Here is a 23928-nt window from a genome sequence, read left to right on the forward strand (position 1 = left end):
TGGATTTTTTTTCATACCTTTCGGGTATTTCAAACTGCCAGCCGCGCCCGCATAAACATTAAATTGCAGAAAAGTACGGTAAATTTTCACCACGACAGGCATACTATAGCCATAAAGCATGAGGACTTGGGTAGTGGAGCAGGCTAAGTCACTCAGTTAGCCACACTTTACAGACTCTAGATTGATCATTTGCATGCTCTGAATAGCCCTGTGTATGCGAGAAAAGTACTTGTTTGCTAGTAATGCTCAGTCTGTGTTATTAAAGTACAATACGTAAGAAAGTACTATATGATGGCAGAAACTTGCTAACTTAAAAAATGCTGGGATGTAAACAACAGTTTATAATAATTATGATAATGGCTATTCATTCTTAGAAACTTATTACATTCAATTTGCTTCTGGGACTGTTCTATTCGGTCCCGAAAATTCCTATTTGCTCACGTTTATTATTGGATCTTTCTTGTGTTCTTTCACATGTGCATTGCACAAAAGACTGTCACATAAACGTGCGAGCACATTACGTATAATTAAAAGAAAATTTCCCAGTGGGCTAGTTCGTTTGACATAACACTGCTGCGCAAAGTGACGAAGGGACAGGACTTAAGAGAGAAACACAATGCACAACACCTTAGTGCAAATTAACAACTGTTGTATTTTTCGTAAAATGAGACCTTCATATAGCCTACTCGCATGTGCAGGGATGCTCTTCCCAGTCTACCCAAGCCATCTATTGTCAGTTATTAAGCTAATCTCTTTGCGGAGTGATATAGATGGCACATGGGGTCATCTTGATGTAGGCTTCCACGACTTCTCTTTTTCTTTGGTTACTACACTTCCGGCAAGATCACGTACTGCAATTATTCATTTTGTGCTAGGTGTCATCTGCTGTAATCTAAACTATGCAAATGCTCCTTATGCAATTTTTTTTGCGCATGTGACGACACAGCAAAGCATCTTCTCTGCCAATGCCCAACTGTCGCATATCTGTACACGTGTACATGTGAGATAGCGTTTCCCTTTCTGTCACGCGGGCCATATCGCGATCACATTACCCTCACCCACTATGCGCATATAATCGCTGGCCGCCAAGCTCTGGTGTGATTTTTGTCCTTATGTTCCTTGGCTGTCATTCTGCCACGTTAAGTTGCTGCCATGCAATGAAATCTGTTTCAAGTTCAGTCTGCCTCTTCGTCCCCGGAAGCCCTGGAACACGACACCAACCTTTCATGTTAACAACCTGTTCTGTAAGCTGTACTCCATCTGAGTAGTTCCTTGCAGCACTGGGCATGCTGCTAGGCTGCACTCAAATTAATGCTCATAGGAAGGCTGGACCAATGCCGTATGGCAATTCGTCCACAGACAAAAGGGGCTTCGTCTCGTCGTAGTGAGCGAGCACTGTAGATGCATGGATCATCTCCCTAAGCGTCTCAAAAGTGGCTTGATGCTTGCTCTTCCACGTCCCCGGCGTGTTTTTCTCTAGGAGCCTAGTAAATTCCACCACGACCATTGCTCTGATCTCCAAAAAGCAGTCACCAAATGAAATAAGCCCCAGAAAAGCTCTTAGGGATGCCTTGTCATGTGGTTTGGGTGCTTGAATATGACCTCAACCTTTGTCTTGGTGTTGGGAACACCAGTGGCATCAATTCCATGTCCCAGAGACTCAACTGATGTAATTCCGAACCTGCACTTTTCTTTCTTTTGTTAGCCTCGGTTAGCCTTTCTCAGTTATCCTCGACAGAACCCGATTCAGACGCTGTGCGTGCTCATTTGCACTATTCCCGTCGACAACGATGTGGTCAAAGTGAACACTCAGTCCCGGAATTCCAGTTAACATTGTCCCCATCATGCACTGGAAGATAGCTGGTGCAGCAGAAAATCAGAACGGGAGGCATTCCTCTAGGAATAGTCATTTTTTGGTGTTCACTGTGAGCAATGCTGCTGTTTCATCGTCAATTTTCAGTTGTTGATATGCTTGATAAAGATCCATCATTGAAAAGGAGGTTCCACCATGTAGGTTTCGGAACACTTTATCCGTAGTTGGTTGTGGGTACAATGCACTCTTCACTGCTGCTATACCAGTACTCCTGTAGTAACCACAGGCACTGATTGTACCGTAGATATTCCAAACAAGAACCAATGGGGTTGCCCATTTGGTATGCTGCGTTGGTTTTAGGATGCCTTGGCACAGCGGACGATAAAGCTCATGTTGCAAGAGCTCTTGCAGCGCCACTGAAATCGGACGAGCCTCGCAAATCTTTGCTGTCGCACCGTCTTCGAGTTCCAGGTGAACTAAAGGACCTGTATAGCTGCCAATGTCTTCCTTGAAAACATGTGGATGTCATCCCAGGAACTCTGTAATTTCTGGTGCTGGCTCTCTGACGTGGTTGACCCCCTTCACCTGAATGTGAAGTGCCAAAAACCAATCTCTTCCTATGAGGTTGCACCCGGGGCCCTTCATAACCAACAACGGCAACAAATAGTCTTTTGATCTGAACCTCGCATGAACTTGTGCATGGCCCAGGCCATGTATTTCTATACCTGACCATCAAGTGCGCAAATCGAGCGGCTCGCCTGAAAGCCATGGCGTGTTTTTCTTCCACATCCTGTAGTCCGTGTCCTCGTTTATTAGGGAGCATGCTGTAGCTGTGTCCACCTCAAACTGGACTGGCTTGCCCTCCACTCCGAAGTCCACGAGGAATTTGGGGCAGTGTGTATGCACACTCACTGTATGCAGCTTACAGCAGGTTTTACTGACCAGTGATAGGTTGACACTGTGTGCCCGTAGCTGCTTGTTGTCGAAGCGTGGTTCCATGTTTTCTTTTTCTTTGAGATGCAGGCACGCTCGGCGTGACTTTCCTTTGAGCAGAAACGGCACTCGGCTGTCTTGAATTTGCATGTTTCCGGGTCATGCTGATGTATGCTTCCTCAGCTGATTTGCGACGTCCTGTTAATTTCCCCTGAGCTCGGCACTCCCTTGATTCCTCACTGATGCCTTGACGCACTTTCCGCTAACAGGGCTACGACCACAGCTCGTTGAAATGTCAGCCTTTTTCTGCGAACAGTCTGCGGAAGACGTTCATCCCAGACGCCGCAGACGAACCTCTCCCGGAGCATGACATCTTTGGGCGGCATAGTTGGGTTCGCTGCTGAAGCGGTCATTTGGGTGTCAGGTGACGTCGTCGATATTGTCACGTGGTGGTGACGTTGAAGGACACAGTAGCAACACTGTGAACGACAAAACTAAATTTTATTGGGCGAACCTGTGCCCACAAAACAGGCTACACTTATAGCACAACGATAGCGGCGACCACAGTCGGCGATCGTCGAAAATCTGATCAGCGGGTCCAGTGCGTCGGCTTTTATACAGCAATCATCGAATGTTCCAGATTAAACGTTGGGACCCGCATGCCTTCTAAAATGTTCTACACCATTCGTGTCACGCGATGAAATCAGATAACACAACGTTCGGCGACAACAGACAGCGGACAGAAGCATCGATAACTTTCCAGAAACTTCGGATACGTGCAGGCGCGTCCCGCGCTGTGCGATAACATTTGTTAGGCGACAAAACTTGTCGCCCGATAAAAACAAGTACACGTGTCAATGCCCCCCTCTTAAAAAGCATCGACCCGATGCTGCAAACAATCGAAAATAATAAGTAAGCACTCATAGCAAAGAAAAAAAACAAAATAAGGAGAGTTCGCTAGCGTCCGTAAAATGGTTTCAGACACACCACGTGGACCACTTCAGGTCGTGCGCGACGTCGCTGTGAATGCGAAATGCCGTCTGGCACGACCTCATAGTCCAGAGCGCAAATACGTCGGATGACCTTGTAGGGTCCGAAATAGCGTCGGAGTAGTTTCTCACTGAGTCCTCGTCGGCGTATCGGTGTCCAAACCCAAACACGGTCGCCGGGCTGGTACTCAACAAAGCGTCGTCAGAGGTTGTAGTGTCGGCTGTCGGTCCTCTGTTGGTTCTTGATCCGTAGGCGGGCGAGCTGTCGGGCTTCTTCGGCGCGCTGGAGATAGGTAGCGACGTCAAGATTTTCTTCGTCCGTTACGTGGGGCAGCATGGCGTCGAGCGTCGTCGTCGGGTTCCTGCCGTAAACCAGCTTAAAGGGTGTGATCTGTGTTGTTTCTTGCACCGCCGTGTTGTAAGTGAATGTTACGTACGGCAGGGCGGCATCCCAGGTCTTGTGTTCGACGTCGACGTACATCGCTAGCATGTCGGCGAGGGTCTTATTCAGCCGCTCCGTAAGACCATTCGTCTGCGGGTGGTATGCCGTGGTCCTCCTGTGCCTTGTCTGACTGTATTTCAGAATGGCTTGAGTGAGCTCTGCTGTAAAGGCCGTTCCTCTGTCGGTGATGAGGACTTCTGGGGCGCCATGTCGAAGCAGGATGTTTTCGACAAAGAATTTCGCCACTTCGGCTGCGCTACGTTTCGGCAGTGCTTTAGTTTCAGCGAAGCGGGTGAGGTAGTCTGTCGCCACGACAATCCACTTATTTCCGGTTGTTGACGTCGGAAAGGGTCCCAGCAAGTCCATCCCGATCTGCTGGAATGGTCGGCAAGGAGGCTCGATTGGCTGTAGTAATCCGACTAGCCTTGTCGGCGGTGTCTTGCGTCGCTGACAGTCTCGGCATGTTCTGACATAACGGGCGACGTCGGCGGTCAGGCGCGGCCAATAATACTTTTCTTGTATCCTCGATAGTGTCCGGGAAAAACCGAGGTGTCCAGCGGTCGGATCGTCATGTAGTGCGTGCAATACTTCTGGACGAAGTCCTGACGGGACAACAAGAAGGTAGTTGGTGCGGACTGGTGAAAAGTTCTTCACGAGTAGATTGTTTTGAAGCGTGAAGGAAGATAATCTGCGCTTAAATGCGACGTTGTCCCTTCCAAATATTCCACCAAGCCTTCTAGCTCCGGGTCTGCCCGTTGCTGTTCAGCGAAGTCTTCCGCGCTTATCATGCCAAGGAAGGCGTCGTCATCTTCGTCATCTTGCGGCGGCGGGTCAATGGGGGCGCGTGATAGGCAATCGGCGTCGGAGTGTTTTCGTCCGGACTTGTAGGTTACAGTGATGTCGTATTCTTGTAGTCTGAGGCTCCACCGCGCCAGTCGTCCTGAAGGATCCTTTATACTCGCTAGCCAACACAACGCGTGATGGTCACTGACGACTTTGAATGGCCTGCCATAGAGATAAGGGTGAAATTTAGCTGTAGCCCAAACGATGGCGAGGCATTCCTTTTCGGTCGTAGAATAGTTGCCTTCCGCTTTTGACAGTGACCGGCTAGCGTAAGATATCACCTGTTCAACTCCGTTTTTCCTCTGGACTAGAACGGCACCGAGGCCTAGGCTACTGGCGTCAGTATGAATTTCTGTATCGGCGTACTCGTCGAAGTGCGCAAGTACCGGCGGCGACTGCATGCGTCGTTTGAGTTCTTCAAATGCGTCGGCCTGCGGCGTTTCCCACTTGAACTCAACATCACATTTAGTTAGACGTGTCAACGGCTCGGCGATGCGTGAAAAGTCCTTGACAAAGCGCCTGTAGTAGGCACACATGCCAAGGAATCTACGCACTGCCTTCTTGTCGGTGGGCTGCGGGAACTTTGTGATGGCGGCTGTTTTCTGGGGTCGGGGCGTACTCCGGATTTACTGATGACGTAGCCTAGGAACAGAAGCTCGTCGTAAGCGAAGCGGCATTTTTCTGGCTTCAGAGTGAGCCCTGATGACTTGATGGCCTCTAGTACTGCCGTAAGCCGCCTAAGGTGATCGTCGAAATTTTCGGCGAAGACGACGACGTCATCCAAGTAAACAAGGTAGGTCTGCCACTTCAATCCTGCTAACACCGTGTCCCTGACGCGCTGGAAAGTTGCAAGCGCCGAGCAGAGTCCGAATGGCATGACCTTGAACTCGTAGAGGCCTTCTGGCGTGATGAACGCGGTCTTTTCGCGATCTCTCTCGTCGACTTCTATTTGCCAGTAGCCAGACTTGAGATCCATCGACGAGAAGTACTTAGCGTTGCAGAGCCGATCCAATGCGTCGTCTATCCGTGGAAGGGGGTATACGTCCTTCTTCGTTATCTTGTTCAGACGACGATAATCGACACAGAAAGGTAGGGTTCCGTCCTTTTTCTTCACCAGGGGCGCTATTCTGGACATTCCGCCATTTTCTTCGATGCGTGACGTAGGCGCGACGCAAACAAAATGGCGCTGGTGGCCCAGTTTTGCTTACGTAACGTGACGCCATCTTGACGTTTCGCCTAAGAAACTAAAATGAAGGCACTCAATGTAGCGTTATCGGTAAGGCAAAACAGTTTTCCTCCGCAGTAAAAATAAAACAGCTATCTCAAAGCGTATGATTATTCTGTCGAAAACGGCTCTCGCTTCCGTCGTCTGCTGCGTACAAGCCGTCGTCTGCTTCAGTAGCTCGGATGCGTGTCCCTGGAAAATGGAATGAGTCATCGCATGTTGGAGCCAACGCGCTTGTTTTCTTTCTTGAGACAACATACGCGACCTACCAGTGGTGATGCGCGCACGTTCTAGGCCACGTTATCGCTATTTCGTGAAACGCAAGTGACTCAGCCCGACTCGGCTGGATGAGAAACGGCCGAATATCACCGATAGCGTTGCGCGCGCCAGAGATATCCACTAGAGCGACGCAAGCGCCGGCGCTGCGATCTCTTGTTCATTTCGCTGGTTACTCGCACCGCAGGAGGAAACTTCAAGGCGCCGCCTTGCGTACATTTCTTTTTATAAATTAGAAAGAGGCCGTTGTCATAACGTCTGATTGTGCGAAAAGGCATTAATCTCGATTACAATACAAATGCAGCAGTGAAAAGTAGACAACATTGCTGAAAGTTTGCTATATTCAACCAATATTATTTCGTATAAACGCGTTCTTTTAAAAAACGATGGCCCCAAACACAAATGCCAACACCACCCGAGAGCGATGCAAATACTATGAGCACGCGTTTTGAACAAAAGATTTTCGTGGCGCCAAACGACGGGGAAAATGTGGCGATACGCATTCCTCTCGGCTGCCATTGCATATGGCTGCCCATTAGCATAATTCGCGCGGCTCGTCGCAGCAAGAATTATGGCGGAAAATCTCAGCAATGGCGGCCCAGCGCAACGTCACGCATCGTCAAAATGACGATTACGAAACAGCCCTTCCTGTGACGCTCCTCACGAGATATTCCTTCAGCCAATCAGCAAGCTGGCATGGCGCATATCTTGGATCGCCACCACATATTCGCGCAATTGCAGATGCATTGCACTGGCTTGTGCACGCTACCGCTCACATTCTTTTTGAAGCGCTAACATCACAATATATCTGCCAAGGACCAAAAAAATGTATTAGTTCATAAAATTTGCAGCTCCACGTCACGTTTCGTCATCTTGATGAAAACGCAAAATTGCATTTTGCAATACTTCCGCTTCCCGGCACAAATTTCAAAACACGTGACCTTTCGACAGCCAATCAGAGAGTAAACATGGCGGATAATGGCGGCCGTGCAGCCGCCATGCGTGTCCAGAATAGAGCCCCAGGACAACAGGGGATGCCCACGGGCTTTTCGACGGCTGCATGATGTCGTCGCGCAGCATTTCGTCGACTTGTTCTGTTATAGCTTCGCGTTCTCGCGGCGAAACTCGGTAAGGGTTCTGGCGGAGTGGTCGAGCGTACTCCTCGGTGATTATGCGATGCTTGGCGACTGGTGTTTGTCGAATCCTCGATGTCGTCGAAAAGTAGCCTTTGTATCGTCGGAGCAGACTTCTGAGCTGCTGTTGCTTAATCACTGGGAGACTTGGATTAATGTCGTAGTCTGGTTCGGGAACCATGGTCGTCGGGGTAGATGCGGCGGAATCCGAGAGGACAAACGCATTACTGGTTTCCACAATTTCCTCGATGTACGCGATCGTCGTGCTCTTGTTGATGTGCTTGAACTCCTGGCTGAAGTTTGTCAGCAACACTTCAGTTTTCCCTTCATGCAGTCGAGCGATCCCTCTTGCGACGCAAATTTCACGGTCTAGCAGGAGACTTTGCTCGCCTTCGATGACACCTTCTACGTCAGCGGGTATTTCGGTGCCGACCGAAATAACAATGCGGGAGCGGGGCGGGATGCTCACTTGGTCTTCGAGCACGCTCAAGGCGTGGTGACTACGAGGGCTCTCCGGCGGTATTGCTTTATCTTCCGACAGCGTTAATGACTTCGACTTCAGGTCGATGACTGCGCCGTGTTGGTTCAGGAAGTCCATACTGAGAATGACGCCTCGTGAACACTGTTGGAGGATAACGAAGGTGGCAGGGTAAGTCCGGTCATGAACGGTTATTCTTGCCGTGCAGATTCCAGTCGGCGTAATGAGGTGTCCTCCAGCGGTCCGAATTCGGGGGCCCTCCCATGCAGTCTTAACCTTCTTCAACTGGGCGGCGATGTGTCCACTCATTACGGATTAATCGGCCCCTGTGTCGACTAAGGCAGTGACTGCGTGGCCATCTAGAAGTACATCGAGGTCGGTGGTTCTTTGTCTGGCGTTGCAGTTGGGTCTTGGCGTCGGATCACAGCTGCGTCGTGTTGAACTGAAGCTGGAACGTCGCGTCGTCAAGCCGTCTTTCGTCGGTATAGTCTTGGCTTCCTGACTTCGTCGGGTCGGCGGCGTGTCGTCATTGGGTCGTCGAGATCGTTTCTTTGTCGTTTTCGTAGGCGGCGGAGGATCTTCGTCAGTTCGACGAACAGCAACCGCACCTCCATCGGTTGCTGCTTTTAGTTTTTCGAATATGGGCTCGCAGAGCGGCCCCGGGCTGGGCCGGTATATGGTCGGCGCTGCGGCGACAGGTAGCGGCCTGGTGACGGCGAACGGGACGGTCGTCGAGGGCTCCATTGAGTAGCGGCGAGGTAGTCGGCGATGTCACGTGGGCGCTCTCCAAGCTGTGGACGCGGCGCGTTGACGGCGAACCCTCTCATACGTCTCGAGCCAGGTTTCCGGGTCCTCGAATGTTGATCCGCGGAACGTCGGAGGGTCCCTGGGCTGCTGCAGCACGATGGGGGACGCTGGGGCTGCCATTAGGGTTGCCTTGTCCACAATCTTTTTGGTCTTCTCAGGTAGAAGTCCGTGCTCCGGGGGCAGCTGTTGAAGGCGGTGGCTTGCTCGATGCTCCCGGACTACGTTGGTGTTCTCTTTGCAGTCCGGGCTTGGATCACGGCTTGTCGGGGGCGTCCGGTACATGAACGAAAAGCACCTCCACCAGATGTCACGTGGTGGTGACGTTGAAGGACACAGTAGCAACACTGCGAATGACAAAACTAAATTTTATTGGGCGAACCTGTGCCCACAAAACAGGCTACACTTATAGCACAACGATAGCGGCGAACACAGTCGGCGATCGTCAAAAATCTGATCAGCGGGTCAAGCGCGTCGGCTTTTATACAGCAATCATCGAATGTTCCAGATTAAACGTTGGGACCCGCATGCCTTCTAAAATGTTCTACACCATTCGTGTCAAGCGATGAAATCAGATAACACAACGTTCGGCGACAACAGACAGTGGACAGAAGCATCGATAACTTTCCAGAAACTTCGGATACATGCAGGCGCGTCCCGCGCTGTGCGATAACATTTGTTAGGCGACAAAACTTGTCGCCCGATAAAGACAAGTACACGTGTCAATATTGTAGCCGAAGGCAGCGCTCCGAAGTTGCAGTCAGCTGTCAAGGTTCCGAGGGCAACAGCTACGCTGCGGCCCTCGGAACCTTGACCGTTGGTCGGGTCTTTTAACACGCTGGCCATTGGCCGGATCTGGCCGTTGGTAAGGTCTTTTAACACGTACCGGCTGTAATGCTCGGATGTGGGTGTTAATGTGCCACCTGAGAAGTGTCACTAAATTAATAAAGTTGACTTTTCCCGGGATTTTCGGCCCTGTCAGCGCACGCACAATGTGCGAAATCGTCGGCACTAGAAGGCGTGAAAAGTGCCCACCTCTTCGCTTCGTCGCTGACTCCGCTCGCCACGAAGTAAATGTCACGGCGCTAGATCCACTATCCACAAGCTTTGCCCGGGAAATGCTCAACAGCGCCGCGCATTCGTCCAATATCGATGACCTTAGCTTCGAAAACTTATCCGCTTCGCAACTGTTGCCTCATCGCTAGTGTTCCGCACAGGGTCGGGCCCCGTCCCTGAAAGCAGTGCGCATCGGTTGGTGGCAGAAAACAGACTGCGTTTATGTTCTACAAAAGACGCAGGCGAGAGCTGCATGCATTCGAGGGGGCAATCTCTCGGTCCCTGTCGGGTAGCCGAGAGGCTAAGGACGACGCAGAATTCTCAGAACTCGACTCGGGATGGGGTCGCTTACCGTTCCTTCCGCGCTGGTGTTTCGTCCAGCCGAGGAGCGGTGGTGCGTCGCTTGCCCACAACACAAGCTTTCGCTAGCACAGTTACAAAAAGTGCGCCATCGCACATCACACAACCGAGCACATGGTGACGTATATTGTCGCAACATTATGCGGTAGCAATAAAAATATTTTAAAAAGCGGTGCAGGTAAGACGACTGCACAGGGTTCCAAAGGTGGGTCACCACGTCAACGCCACACATGTAGCCAAGAATGTGACAGTGCAAGAGTCGCGTTTTCACCATGACGTGGAAGCTTCAACTAACATAGACAAAAATATGCCACTTTCGTCCGCTCTTGGCGATTGTTGCCGCCTTCGAACGGCGTTGCTCTGCGCACTGCCGAACGTTTGCCGTCTGTTGAACGTCTGTTGAATGTCTGTTGCTTTCAACAGGCGTCGCTTTCCCAAACCAAAGTGCGGATGCCGGCGCATGCGAACAGCTCGAATAACTAATAAAAAATAACTAATGAGCGAGCAAACGTAACAACAAAATCATGGCATGGCGCGAAATTTTGCTGGGCACCTGCACACGGGACTGCCAATTCGCTGATGCATGTTGCCAGTAGCTGATAACCTATTTGGACAACCAGAGGGCGCATGCGAACCACACCGCATTATGCGGTTTCAGCGTAAATTCAATTTAGTGACCGATCGCGGCGACCACCCGTTTTCCGCAAACTGCCTGCGTGCGGTGCGGCTTGCGGCTATGGGCCGTTTGAGCGTGAATCAGCCCTTATCGCCTTTGGACTAAATGCGGAAGGTGAGGGCGACGGCGACGGCAGGAATGCGCCTGTAGTGTCCGCATAATTGCTATCGCAATAATATAATAAGAGTATCCGGCAAGTGAAACGTCCCGTGGCCCACTGCTTTCCTTTCCACAAAAAAAAAAGAAGTGACAAAATCGAACTTTCACCATGTGACAATTCCCTGCGCCACAACAATGTCTTTTTTTTCCCTTTTTTGCGACGGCGGCACCGAAATGAAAAAAGAAAACGCTAGGGAAAGCATCTTGGCCACAGTCAAATGCCTACTTTGGGCCCGTAATGTGGCTACCGAAGGAATATCGAACAAAACGTGAGACGTTTGGTCTACCGAGAACCATACGCATGCTGCTCGGTATCCTACGCCGGCTTGACAAGATTTTCCGGGGGTATTGCTCTCAAGCGAACGCTGTGCAATCCGTTCAGTCCCCACAGTGAGGGCGGCAAGCGACCATTGTTTCTTTTTCTATTCTGCTAGCCAGAAAGCGTCCAAAACTCTGCTAGGCGAAAATACACTCGGCGAGAAAAAACCGAACGCACACCGAAGTCCGCCGGGTGGTGGTCGGGGCAACACGAGAAAAACGCATGCGCTCTGGCTGACTCTGGCAGCCCGCGGGTCGGGTAGCGAGAAAAAAAAAATTGAAGAGGCTCAATGAGTGCTCGTGAATAAAGGTAAATGTAGAAAAAATAAATAAGAACGTAGTTATCTTTGCTGGCTTTAGTGCCTTGACATGGATGCTTTGGAGTAGGTGAAAAAAAAAATGTTCATATTTTTATGTGTGAAATGGTGGTACAAATGAACCACCTCCACGCTTCGCCTTGTCGGAGCTCGCTGTGTGTGCTTTGTCAACTTGTCTGATAGTGTCTTGATTTAGCTTGCCTTGTTGTATGTACCGATGTACGACTTTAAAAAAGTCAATACACCTTATGCTATGTTCACACTACGGTCGTAACGCGCTTAACAGCTCTTTTGGCGTATCGAACGTAACGGCTGTAAAAAATGTTACGGCAATTAAGCCGGCACCCTTGTTCACATTTACTGCTGCTTAAATTACGGCTTTTACAACAGGCCAATCAAATTTGGAGCTGCAGAATCGACATCACCAGCGGTCCAATATGGCTCCTGCCAACATGCGAGCGCTGGCCGAGATCGAAGAAATTCCCGCTCAAAACAAACTTATAGTCATGTATTCAATCGCCCAAAGACGACGAAGGCGACGCAGATGGGTTTCGGTGCGGCAAGTATTTCTCGACAGGGCCGTGGACGCCGATTTTCACAACCTTTTCGCCAAGCTCCGAGTTGGTGACGCTGCGATGTTTCATAACATCATGCGCATGTCGCCCCAGCAGTTCCGCTTCCTTGAAAACCTAATGAGACCACTCATCGAAGTTCGGAGCACGCATCTGCGGCCATCGATTTCCTCGGCGGATAAACCAGATCAACTGAAAACAGTCTCGCAAGGCGCACTGCAAAAATTTTCACGAACACAGCCAATCGTGCGCACGGAATGGCGGAATGGCACTTCCCGCGCCCGGAGCTGTCTGCAGACGGGAGGACGGAAGTGTCGCCACCGGTTGTTGAAAGCCGAAAGCTTATCGGTCATTGGCTGTGTCGCAACGGTCGTAACATAACAGTCGTAAATGTTGCCGACCCTTTAACACTCTCACCCACGATTTTTGCGAGAATTGCGCATGTTGGTACCTTTACGTTCGCAGTCTGAACTAGACGCATACGCTTGTTGCGCTTCCGCTTACGTATGTTACGAAAAATCGGCGCCTTACGAACGTAGTCTGAACATAGCATTAGGCGTCAAATGTCTATAACAGCATTAAACCAACAAAGTTCCGCAATTGAAAACCGGAAGCACAACTTTGGAAATACCAATGCACGTTTCGCATCAAAAGTTTATGAGAACTTTATACCCATAAATATTCGCAATTGACATCCATGCGCTCCGTAGATTCCGCGGCCTCCGCGAGATGCCGCAGCGAGCCCGTTCGCCATCAAAACACCCTTGAAACTTTGTGCTCGGATGGAGCTGCTTGCGTTACGTAACTACTGGTGCATGGACGTTGTCGAGAAGTCACGCCCGAGTTCGCACTGTTCACGGTGAAATGCGTTTGCGAGCGTGAAAAAGACAATCTAGACAAAATGCAGAATGATTTGCGACACCGGGGGTTGCTTTGGTCGGCGGTGCATGGACAGCACTAAAACATTTCGGGGGGGGGGGTCTGAAACCCCATAAGCCCCCCCCCCCCTCCTGGCTACGCCCCTGCTCAAGTGCCCCTAGAGGGTTTCAAACTTCGTGTGAAAAGTTTGCAAAGCGCTGCACCAAATTCTGTTGCCAAGCGCAGTAAACGCTGCCTCTGGGACTGAACTGCCGTTTATATAATTTTTACGCACGAGTACAATCAAACAATATAGTTTAAAGAAAGCTGTCACAAGTGCAGTGACATAACTAGAGCGAGCAAGGGGAAACACTGTGGGAGGCACGCGTACGCATATCCTGACTGCAGCAGACGACAGACGCCTGTCTTGGTCCTTACGTCACGCGAGCGGCGCTGGCAGAGCCCGTCTTGGGGTTAATGCTAGGCGATGACGAAAAGCTTGCATAAAGGGCTAGGAACCACAAATAGGCCCTTTTAAGCCAACGTAATGCGCGTGTTTATGGCATCTAGCGTCACTGAAATCGTGAGTCACATGTGCGAGGCCTGGCGGAAAAACAAGCAAGTGTGCGGTACATAGTTAACTGTATATCTGAAGCAACGGGTGCGGCGAACAGGTCGTCACAAGGATTCAGCCAAAATCCTCCGCACAGCGTGGCGGCGATGCTGCAGCGCCAGTGATTGCGGGCCGAATGCAAGTGCTTAGGTTGAGGCCCTGACATTGCTCTCAAATGACGCGCTTTGGTTAGCCATTCATTCAACAGTGCTTTATGTCGAGTACAGAGGAAATGGAATGGTAGAAGATAGATTAACACTGCCATCCACGGTCTGTCTTTACATAACAAGTGCGACTGCCATGTGTGCGCAAGTTGCCCTAGAGCAACAAACTAATGATGCTGACTAGAAGAATCAAATTCGCAGGACGTCGAAGTTATGAATACCTTAATAACATGAGCGCTGCATTGCGAAAGTTTGAAGCGCCTGTCTGCTGAAATATAATTTGTTGTGGGGCTGTATTCTCCGGACATTTACGAGGAGCGTTATGCGTGGCACTTGGCGCGAGCACTTTGCTTGTACGAAATAGGAGCAACACTCATGTGTTCCCGCCTGCCAACTATAAGACAGCTTTGGAAGCGGCCAAGCGCGAGCATCAAGCAGGCGGTGCAATAGAGCATGAACCAAGTCGAAAACAGTGTAAGTGATTGCAAAAGAGTGGGTGCGCGGGCGGTCAAAACGGCGTGTGTGCAGCCTTAATGCGTACAAAGTGACGCTCGACGACACCCGGATAAATTTTGTATTCCCTCCCCTTGAGTCACCTAGCCCACGAGCAGGACGTACCAGGGTTCGACAGAAATGTGGTATTTGGCGTCAAGTAGCCGATGAGGCCAATCTTGGTGCCTGCACGCTCCACTGTCAGGGCGGCCCTTGGCTGTAGGTGTCTAAGCTTTGGTTCATCACTGAAGTCAACGTTGCAGCCTAAGATAGGCACTTGGCTTCCAGTTAAGAGGGGCGCCAGCCCATCGGCACCATGGTCGAACTCGTGGTTTCCCAGTGTCTGCGAAAATGACGTACCAAATAATGGCTTTAATAATGCACACAGAAATGGACATCCATGCATCAAAATTTTGTTTTGGCACATACAAGAACTGACAGCGCACTATACTATAAATCAACTCACTCTTTAGTCGGAAGACTTGGATACAAAGGCATCAGAGCGTTTGACTGTAAAATGCTGCAAGTTAGGCGTGTTAATAATAAGTGCATGCAATCTCAATTTCTTTACTAACTCGAGATCCTTCTTCACGATGCTTGATAACATCGCTCCCATTTGTCTTTTGAACGTATTCCCATGGTAGTGTACAGAAATATGTCGCAGAGAACTCAACTGGGATCTCTTGTTATTAAATAAATGAATCATGGATATTATCAGCATAAAAGCAGTTCAGAATACACGAAGAAAAAACTTGGAGGACGCTTAAGCTTCACCTTCAAGAGTGGATCGCGACAGCGTTATCGCACACCGTTCGCGCCACCCACTCATTCGCTCGGCATGCTCTTGAGTCACACAAAGACGAAACGTGCGCCTGAGCATGCGGAACGAACAAAAGAACTCGGTGTCTCGGAGAGAGCGACCATCGACGCGAGCCAAACGTTGCGATCGGCATGGACAGCCGGGCCGCGACGCACCAGGAAGGCGGACGCAATCATGGGGCTGACGTCTCGATGGGACCGTCCTCTACCTCGCTTGGGAGCACCACGCAGACGCATCACTCCTCGCCAGCAGCACGGCACACATCACAGGGGACGCTTTCCCACTAGACATGCTATGGCGCAGCATCGGATGCTGCACCTGATATGGATGCTCCCTGGCACACACTTGCCTTGGCGGCCACAACCCACGAACTGTTCTGATTCGAGCTTTGATCCCCCCACTGTCCCATGGGTGCCCTGTAGTTCCTGCGCCGCCTACTTTATTATAATCTCAGGTGCTTTCCTGGGACTTCCGTTTGTCAGTTACATGTGCAGTACAGCTGGATCAGTAATTTTAAATAAATAAATCAAAACATTTCATAGCGAGGAGAAAAGCACTCCACAATGAAAAAAGCCGAGCGGCTTTTGCAACATACCGCGCCCGTGCGAAGAAAATTACAGAACGCCAACGAGCAATCTGACCACAGCTTCGAGTTCCTGACTCACCACTTCGCCGAGTGACACTCCTGCAACAGGCGTGAACACTGAAAACCGCATACCGCCGGAAGCTTCAACATGATCATCCATAGGTTGCATAACTGCTACCTGCACGGCCAACATTGCCCACACCCACACCATCCCACAACACACAATAAAGAACCAACTTATAAAGGCCAAACACACGGTTGCACGCACACCACATCATCACATTACAAGATAGACGCCATGCTGCCACGCTGCTACGGTTGCCAGATTAAAGCTGACTACTGTCACCAAGTCTAGCAAGCCCCTCAGGAGCTGGCCACCTCGGCGCGTAGCAACATGGCGGCGCTCTTGCGGTTCCCCATTTCAATGCATGGGCCCTATGGGTAGCTTGTCCTCTAGAGTTAGTATAGTAACCCCATGGCGCTAGCCCCGTGTATGCAGCTGGTTACGGCGTGGGACAACAGCGCCTCGAAACGCAGAAACGGATGCCCAATGGCTTCGCTCTAAAAGGAATTTCTGTGGCAGGAGTACATTCAGTAATCAGCTGTGTTCTTCATATCTAAAAAAGCGTAGAGATCACTAACTTATTGCTTCAAGATCCGTTTACAGCTGGCTGTTTTAGGCCGCATTTGGACAGTTGAAGACAAAACAGTCCAGCAACAGTGCACCGCAGCCGAGCAATGAGCCCATAGAGTTACTATACTGGCTCTAGAGGACAAGCAACCCATAAGGCCAATTCATTGAAATCTGGAACCGCAAGAGTGCCGCCATGTTGCTACGCGCAGAGGTCGCCAGCTCCTGAAACGCTTGCTAGACTTCGTGACAGCAGGCAGTTTTAATCTGGCAGCCATAGCAGCATAGCGTCTCGCTTGTGTGGCGATGTGGTGTGCGTGCAGCCATGTGCTTGGGCTTTATAAGTTCGTTGTTTATTCTATGCCGCGGGATGGTGTGGGTGCGGTCCCTGTTTGCCATGCTGGTGGCAGTTATGCAACCAAAGGATGATCCTGTGCAAGTTTCCGGCGGTATGCGATTTTCAGCGGTGACGCCTGTTGCAGGAGTGTCACTCGTCGAGGTTGCGAACCAGGAACTCGAAGCTGTGGTCAGATTGCTCTTTGGCCTTCCGTAATTCCCTTCGCACGGGCGCAGTATGTTGCAGAAGTCGCTCGGCTTTTTTCGTGGTGGGGTGCTTTTCTCCTCGCTACGAAATATTTTTGATTTATTTATTTATAATTACTGATCCAGCTGTAGTGCACATGTAACTGACAAACAGAAGTCTCAGGAAAGCACCTGAGATTATAATAAAGCAGGGGGCGCAGGAACTCCGGGCACTCAAGCGACTGTGGGGGGGCTCAAAGCTCGAAACAAAATGGTACGTAGGTTGGGGCCGCCGAGGTAGGTGTGTGCCAGGGAGTGCTCAAACGGACAGCTCCCCTGGCACGCACAGCGGTGCCTCGCAAGGTCGAGATTCTTTAAAGCCACGTGCGCTCATGATCTTTATTTTGCCTCGGTGCAGTGAGCAAGATTAACCACAATAATATGGAGAGCATCCGGTGTAGTCACGAATGCGAGCCATGGCATATGCAGCTTGCGTCGCCGGTCGTATGTAGTAATATCAGAGGTAGCGGTATGACCTTTGTGTATAATACGCTTTTTACGGTACCTTAAAGGAAAGGAATGAGTCCAGAGGACAGTGTTGGTGCACTTTTTCGTACCGCCCTAATCCTATACACGCCCTCCTACAAACACAGACACATACCGCTTTTTTCTATGCGTATACATACAATTCTTGCCCATGACGGATTGACCAGTTCAAGTTGTGAACTTTTCAATAGCTGTCATAGGATTTACTGCAATAAACACAATTCCACGATCGGATTGTTTACTTTTATTTTATTGTAACAGTGAGAACTACATAGAACCTTACTTTGTATAGTGAGAGTAGTATAGGCCTTTTGCACTTGGGGTTATCAAAAGCTTAATCCAATGTGCAGTACACAGACGAAGCAGCTGCTACAACACGAACTGCATCGAGGGCCACAGAACACATTGTTACGATTGGCCTGCAGGGGAAGGGCTCTGCAAAGCTATCTCAACCCGCTGCAGATGCTTCGATCGACCCGCGGTGGTGGTGCTCTTCAGAGAACCGGCGAAGACGACAGCGCTAACCAACCATAAAATTCCTTCGGAGAATTGGAGACCACGGCAGCGTTAATCCACCATGCGCCTTCTTCGCCGAGTCGGTAACGGCAGCAGGGCTGGCCACGTTTGGCGGACCATGTATTGTTGGTTAATTTGCCGTGGCTTTCATGGTCGCTTTGCAGCAAGAAGAGCCTCTCTAACAAAAGGGTGTTTTGCGGTATGTTTTCCCTCGGGCCCCAGCATTCGTCACAATCTGCTGACACTCTTGGAGACTACCCGAGAAAGTCAGCTCTGGAATTAAGAGGCGCCGGCTGGGGTCAGGCGCGACCACCTGGCCACGAGGACACGCTCAACTCGGGTTCTGGGAATCCAAAGTGCGCACATGTGTGTGTGAGCTATGCCCCTCAAAGGCAGGTTGACTACGCCCCATCTAGTGTGGACCTGTCCGATTGGACGAAGGTTAGAGAGCAGTTTTCCCTCCCCGGGGGGTGTAGGGAGGACAGAGGATTTTTAAGCAGTAGTTTGTCGGCTCCTAAAGTGTGCTCGTGCTTGACAAGTTCTTGCTTGGTGCTTGGAGCTTTGTGCTGGTGCGCTGTATGCTTGGTCTTGCGTGCTCCATTTGGAAGTCACGCTAGACTGTCGAAATGTATCTCTTCTTTTAATGCAAATAAATCATGTACGCCTAGTTCCTCCCTATGACCGCAACTCTTACAACATACGTAAATAAAGGTGCAAAATATAGAGGGAAGCTTCAAAATACGCTTTGTAGCACTGCAAAGTATAACATGTATGTGTACCCTAAATGTTCAAAAAAGTAATGAATCAATGTCCCATTTGCGTTCAAGCTTATTATTAAGTTCAAGTTTACACGAGTTTACACACACGCACTTGTACGTATATGACTTTAAGATAGAGGTATGTATGGTTCCGCAAGGTTCGATTTGAAAAGTTGATTCACTTTTTCGAACACAACTTCCTCTCTTTCACGCGCATTCTTTCTTATACCGGGTGTTTCATCTAACTTTACTCAGGGTTTAAAAGTATGCTGATGCACTCTAAGACGACGGGATTAAATGCGTGTTGCTCACTTTTGTATGTGTCACACTATCCTTGTATTTTCCTTAATTGGTTAAATAGTCAAGAAAATTAGCCATTCTGAAGCAAAAAATTAGACGAAAAATTCAAATTAGAAAGTTTCAGAGCACTTTGCAAAACGTCCAATTAGGCAATTTCTAACTTTCTATCTAGTAGGTGTTAGTGTTTTTAAGCTTACTGCGGATGTCCGCGAAATAAAAAGAAATATCACGTGACATTACCCGCTTGCGCGCCGTACTTGCAGCGCTCCCAAACGAACATAGCATCTAGCAGGGTGTGCTGCCGCTTAAAAGGCGACAGGGCAGTGACGAAGGCGTTGTCTGTGGTATTGACGCCAGCGATGTGCTTCCCTCGCGGCGGTTCATGATCGCAATAAGCAGACGGGTGTTCAAACCGGTTAAATGTTATGTTCGTTACTGCGCGGAAGGCTTCGGAGCAGTGCAATCAAACTCCATATTTATTTTGACCACCTGGGGTTCTTTAACCTGCACAGAACGCACAGTACACGGGTGTTTTTGCATTTCACCCCCATCGAAATGCAGTCGCCGCGGCCGGCATTAGATCCCAGGCACTCGCGTTAGTAGCGCTACACCTCAGCCCCAATGCCACCATGGCAGGTGCGGCGGAGAAAGTAGTGAACATTGTTTTTACACAGTGAGTTTTGCTTAGATGTTACCCCTTAACGTGCGAAAGAATGAAAAGAAAAGCTTGGCCGATATGTACGGCATGGTGCTCATATTTCACATGGAGGCCAAAGTCGCATGGAGACCAAAGACTGGTCAATGTGCTGGGAATCTGCTTGGCCACGAAGCACAATCTGCGCTGCTATACTTTTCCGGTGACAAATCGCACAACGCAGAAGCACACGCACAAATATGTAAAGAATGGGACGACAAACCGTCTGCAGTTTGCCATGACGTCGAAGTAAGAAGCATAAACAGCGACATTTCTGTACTTTTCTGGTCAATAGTTCAGTTCGCATAGTTGCGGCGCGCATTACTTTTTTTTATAATCCACACAACGAAAACTGTGCGCGCACACATGGCGCGGCGCTTGCGACATTTGAATTTTGCGCCTTTCCCACGCACTCCATTAGCTCCCGCCGGTGCAATGTGTTACTGCGATAAAAAAAGTTGGCCATGATTTGGCAGCAGTGGTCACGGCCGGAAACTACGAACTTCAGGAAAAACATTCTGCATGCTTTTGCAGTGCTCGTCCTCTATACCTGCTAGCCACGCACGGTCACTTCAGCCCACGTGCTGTGTCTGCGTCCCTCTGCATCGTATTCACCATCAATCTTCGTGCATCACCGGGGAAAGCTGGCTGCGTGGACCACCTGTGTCGCAAGCCTCCTCTGCGAACCTTCCTAATTGTGAAGTCACACTCTTGTTGGTATAAGAAGGACGGCAGAATCAACTTGGCATCATTTAGCAGCAGTAGTCACGGCCGGAAACCGCGAACGTCAAGAAAAACATTCTGCTTGCTTTCGCAAGTTAGGGCCGCTGCTGGTCAAGCATTTATTCAATTTACCGTTTTTCCGTGACTGCTGCTGCTCGTATTATTTTTGTACTTGTCTCTATGCCTACTTGTGAGGAGCTCGCGAAACGAATTGATCAGTTAGAAGCCATGTTCAAGGGTAGATGTGACGAGGCAATCGCTGATCTTGTAAAAAAGGGTTCGCTGGAGCTATCAATAGAGTCAAACGTTGTTGAATTGACACGTGAAATGGAGTCTCTGATTAAAAGTGTCGACATGCTCAACTCAGTGGTTGATGAAGCCCGAGCTCAAAATGCTACTTTGACCGCAGCTAACTAGGAACTAAAAACGGAGAATGAAGCACTCGGCAAACGTCTGTCAGAACTTGAGCAGCGCTCAAAAATGAACAATGTGGAAATCAAGGGAGTAGCATGCACTCAGGGTGAGAACCGTCCTGCGATCATGAAAGCTGTCGGCAAAAAAATATGCTGTTGAATTTCTGACGACGACATCGATGTTGTACACCGCGTCCCAACGAGGTCAGGAACGGGCAATAAGTACATTATTGCTCGGTTCTGCTCAAGGACAAAGAAGCAGGATTTTGTTTCTAAGGCACAAAAGGCTCGCCTAAATTCTAAAGATCTCGGCTTCGCAGGACTGAATCATGTTTACATTTATATTAATGATCACCTGACCAGAGAAAACAAAGTGCTGTTTGCGAAAGTTCAATCACTGAAAAGGGACCAGGGATGGCAATTTTTATGGACCGAGAATTGCCAAATAAAAGCAAGAAACACGTGCGACAGTCGACTCTTTCGTGTCTTGTCAGAGGGTGATTTATCAGTCTTCCGGTAGTTGTGGGAGGGTCAGGAAATTTACCTATTTTGTTGCGTTCGATAATGTCATCTTATTTTTCAACTGAACAACTTAAATCTTTTTTTAGGAACTCATGCCTATCTGCGATTCACTTTAACGCTCGAAGTCTATAAAAAACACCATGATGAAATCCACAACTTTTTAGCAGCTTTAGACCACACGTTTTCTCGCATCTGCAGTTCTTAAACTTGGCTGTCAGATGCAGATAATGATTTGGCTTTCCCTCTTATGCTTCAGAATATTGCTACCGCCCTCATCAGAGCTACGCAGGTGTCGCTGTTTTTATATCTCCAAATGTGCATTACAAACGAAGACGTGACATGTCATTTTCAGTGCCAAATTGTGAAGCTGTGTGGATCGAACTGGAGTATGCGAGGCAGACAATTGTCGGTTGCCTGTATGGCTCACCTTCAACTTACATATCTGCTTTTTGCAATGACCTGAACACTATACTTGGTAACTGGTCTTCAGAAAATTACGATGTTGTGCTTCTTGGTTACATTAACATCAATCTTTTGGATGACCTCAGCACTGCTACTAGTGCCTACACTAACTGCTTTCATGGATTTGGCTTTAAATCATTGCTCTCCCTTCCAACTATATGTGATTTAGGGGTGTTGGTCACCCTAATAGATCACATATTTTCCAATCCTATGTGCCCTCCAGTTTGCGGTGTACTTGGAATTAACATCACTTACCATTTTCCTGTCTTTTTTAAACTTCCTTATCAATTATATAAACCTTGTCATGAATTCTATAAAGCCGTGGTTAAAAAAGAAGACTTCATCGCTCGCATTGGTGAGCTATATTTGTGTTCTGTGTTGTCAGAGTCAAACGCTGAATTTGAATTTAATGACTTTTCGGAGAACATGAAGAAATGTATCCCTAATTCTACAAGCTTCGTAAAATGCAGAAGATTTGTCCCAGCTTAACAGAACCCTTCGTTAACTAATGGTCTACTAAGTAGCCTTCGCAAAAAAGATGACCTGTACCGAATAGTTAAATAACGCCCTTTAACATTTGAGTCAAAACTTGCTATAAGATCTATTGTAACTTGCTAAACCGGCTGCTCAGGGCAGTCAAAAGAAAATATTATGAATACAGAAAAGCCGAAGCCAGCGCAGATTCAAAACGGCAGTGAAACATAATAAATTCCTTCTTGCACCGAACCCATCGGGTTAAACCAATAAGTAAGCTTCATTTATCAGGCACCACGTCTCATGAATGAAGCAGAAGAAATCGCGAATGCATTTAATGAGTTTCGCTGTGACCATTGCTCTGATCATACCACTGATACTCAACTATCATTTCAGCGATACTTACAATCATTGTACCTATTTGCAACTGACCCAGATGAAATAATTAATATCATACATGATTTAAAGGCTACAGGAGCTGGTCTGGACAAAATCAGTTCTAATAATATTAAATTAGTAGCTCATGTTATCGCTCGCCAGTTGTCTCAAGTTATCAATTTGATTTTTTAAAACTGGAGTATTTCCAAGTAAACAAAAAAAGCAAAAATTATTCCAGTATTTAAAAAGGGTGACCACTGCTACATTTCTAACTGTCGCCCTAATGCTATTCTCCCTTTGTGTAGCAAGGTTATCGATAAAGGTATTGAAAAACGCTTAACCAAATACTTCTCAAAATTTAACATTCTTTCGCCAAATCAATTTAGCTTGAGGGTAGCAGCCTCGACTGATTGTGCTGTACTTTCTTTCACGGATAAAATAATAGACGGCAGACTACAAGCATACATCTCACTTATCAGAACTAAAGTGGAATACGCATCGCCCATCTGGAAGCCTCACCAAGCATATTTAACAAATGCCATCGAAGCTGTAAAAAACCAAGCTACCAGATTTATTCACTCTTCATACTCATACGACTTTAGCATATCAACTCTAAAATTACAATCACGTTTGTGTGATCTTTCTGCTCACCGTCGCATTGCAAGTCTTTGTTTGTATCACACGTTTTTTTGTATTTGCCCCTACGACAAGAACCATACATCTGCGCACCTCCACCACGCAGATCCCATCGCATCGGTCACCCTCTTCAAGTTTTGCGTCCACGAGCCCGTACTACTACCTTCATGAACTCATTTTTTTCATGAATGGCAACTGACTGGAACGGCCTTCCACACCATATTGAAGCCATAACGTATCCATCCACATTTTCGACTTCTGTAAACGCCTGCATCTTGTAAACAGCACCCCTTATGTAACACCCTAATAGGGGTCTTCAAGGAAAATAAATTGACGTGATGAGCGATGTGATGCCGGTTTCTACGCAGGATCAGTTTTTATCAACTTATCCAAAGCAGTTCAACCCATAAACCACGTCATCTTACT

The 23928-nt window shown here is 48.7% G+C and overlaps 1 protein-coding gene across 2 annotated transcripts in view; it reads right to left on the reverse strand.

The window, feature by feature from the left end:
- LOC135912382 (protein 5NUC-like) overlaps window positions 1–23928 on the reverse strand; it is a 916167-nt gene that overhangs the window by 551158 nt on the left and 341081 nt on the right. For both annotated transcript variants that reach the window (XM_070538191.1, XM_070538192.1), the window contains exon 3: window positions 14648–14864. In XM_070538191.1, the coding sequence (XP_070394292.1) occupies window positions 14648–14864 (217 nt within the window). The remainder of the gene's footprint in view (window positions 1–14647; window positions 14865–23928) is intronic.

This window comes from Dermacentor albipictus, chromosome 5 (genome assembly GCF_038994185.2).
Source record: "Dermacentor albipictus isolate Rhodes 1998 colony chromosome 5, USDA_Dalb.pri_finalv2, whole genome shotgun sequence".
NCBI lineage: Eukaryota > Metazoa > Arthropoda > Arachnida > Ixodida > Ixodidae > Dermacentor > Dermacentor albipictus.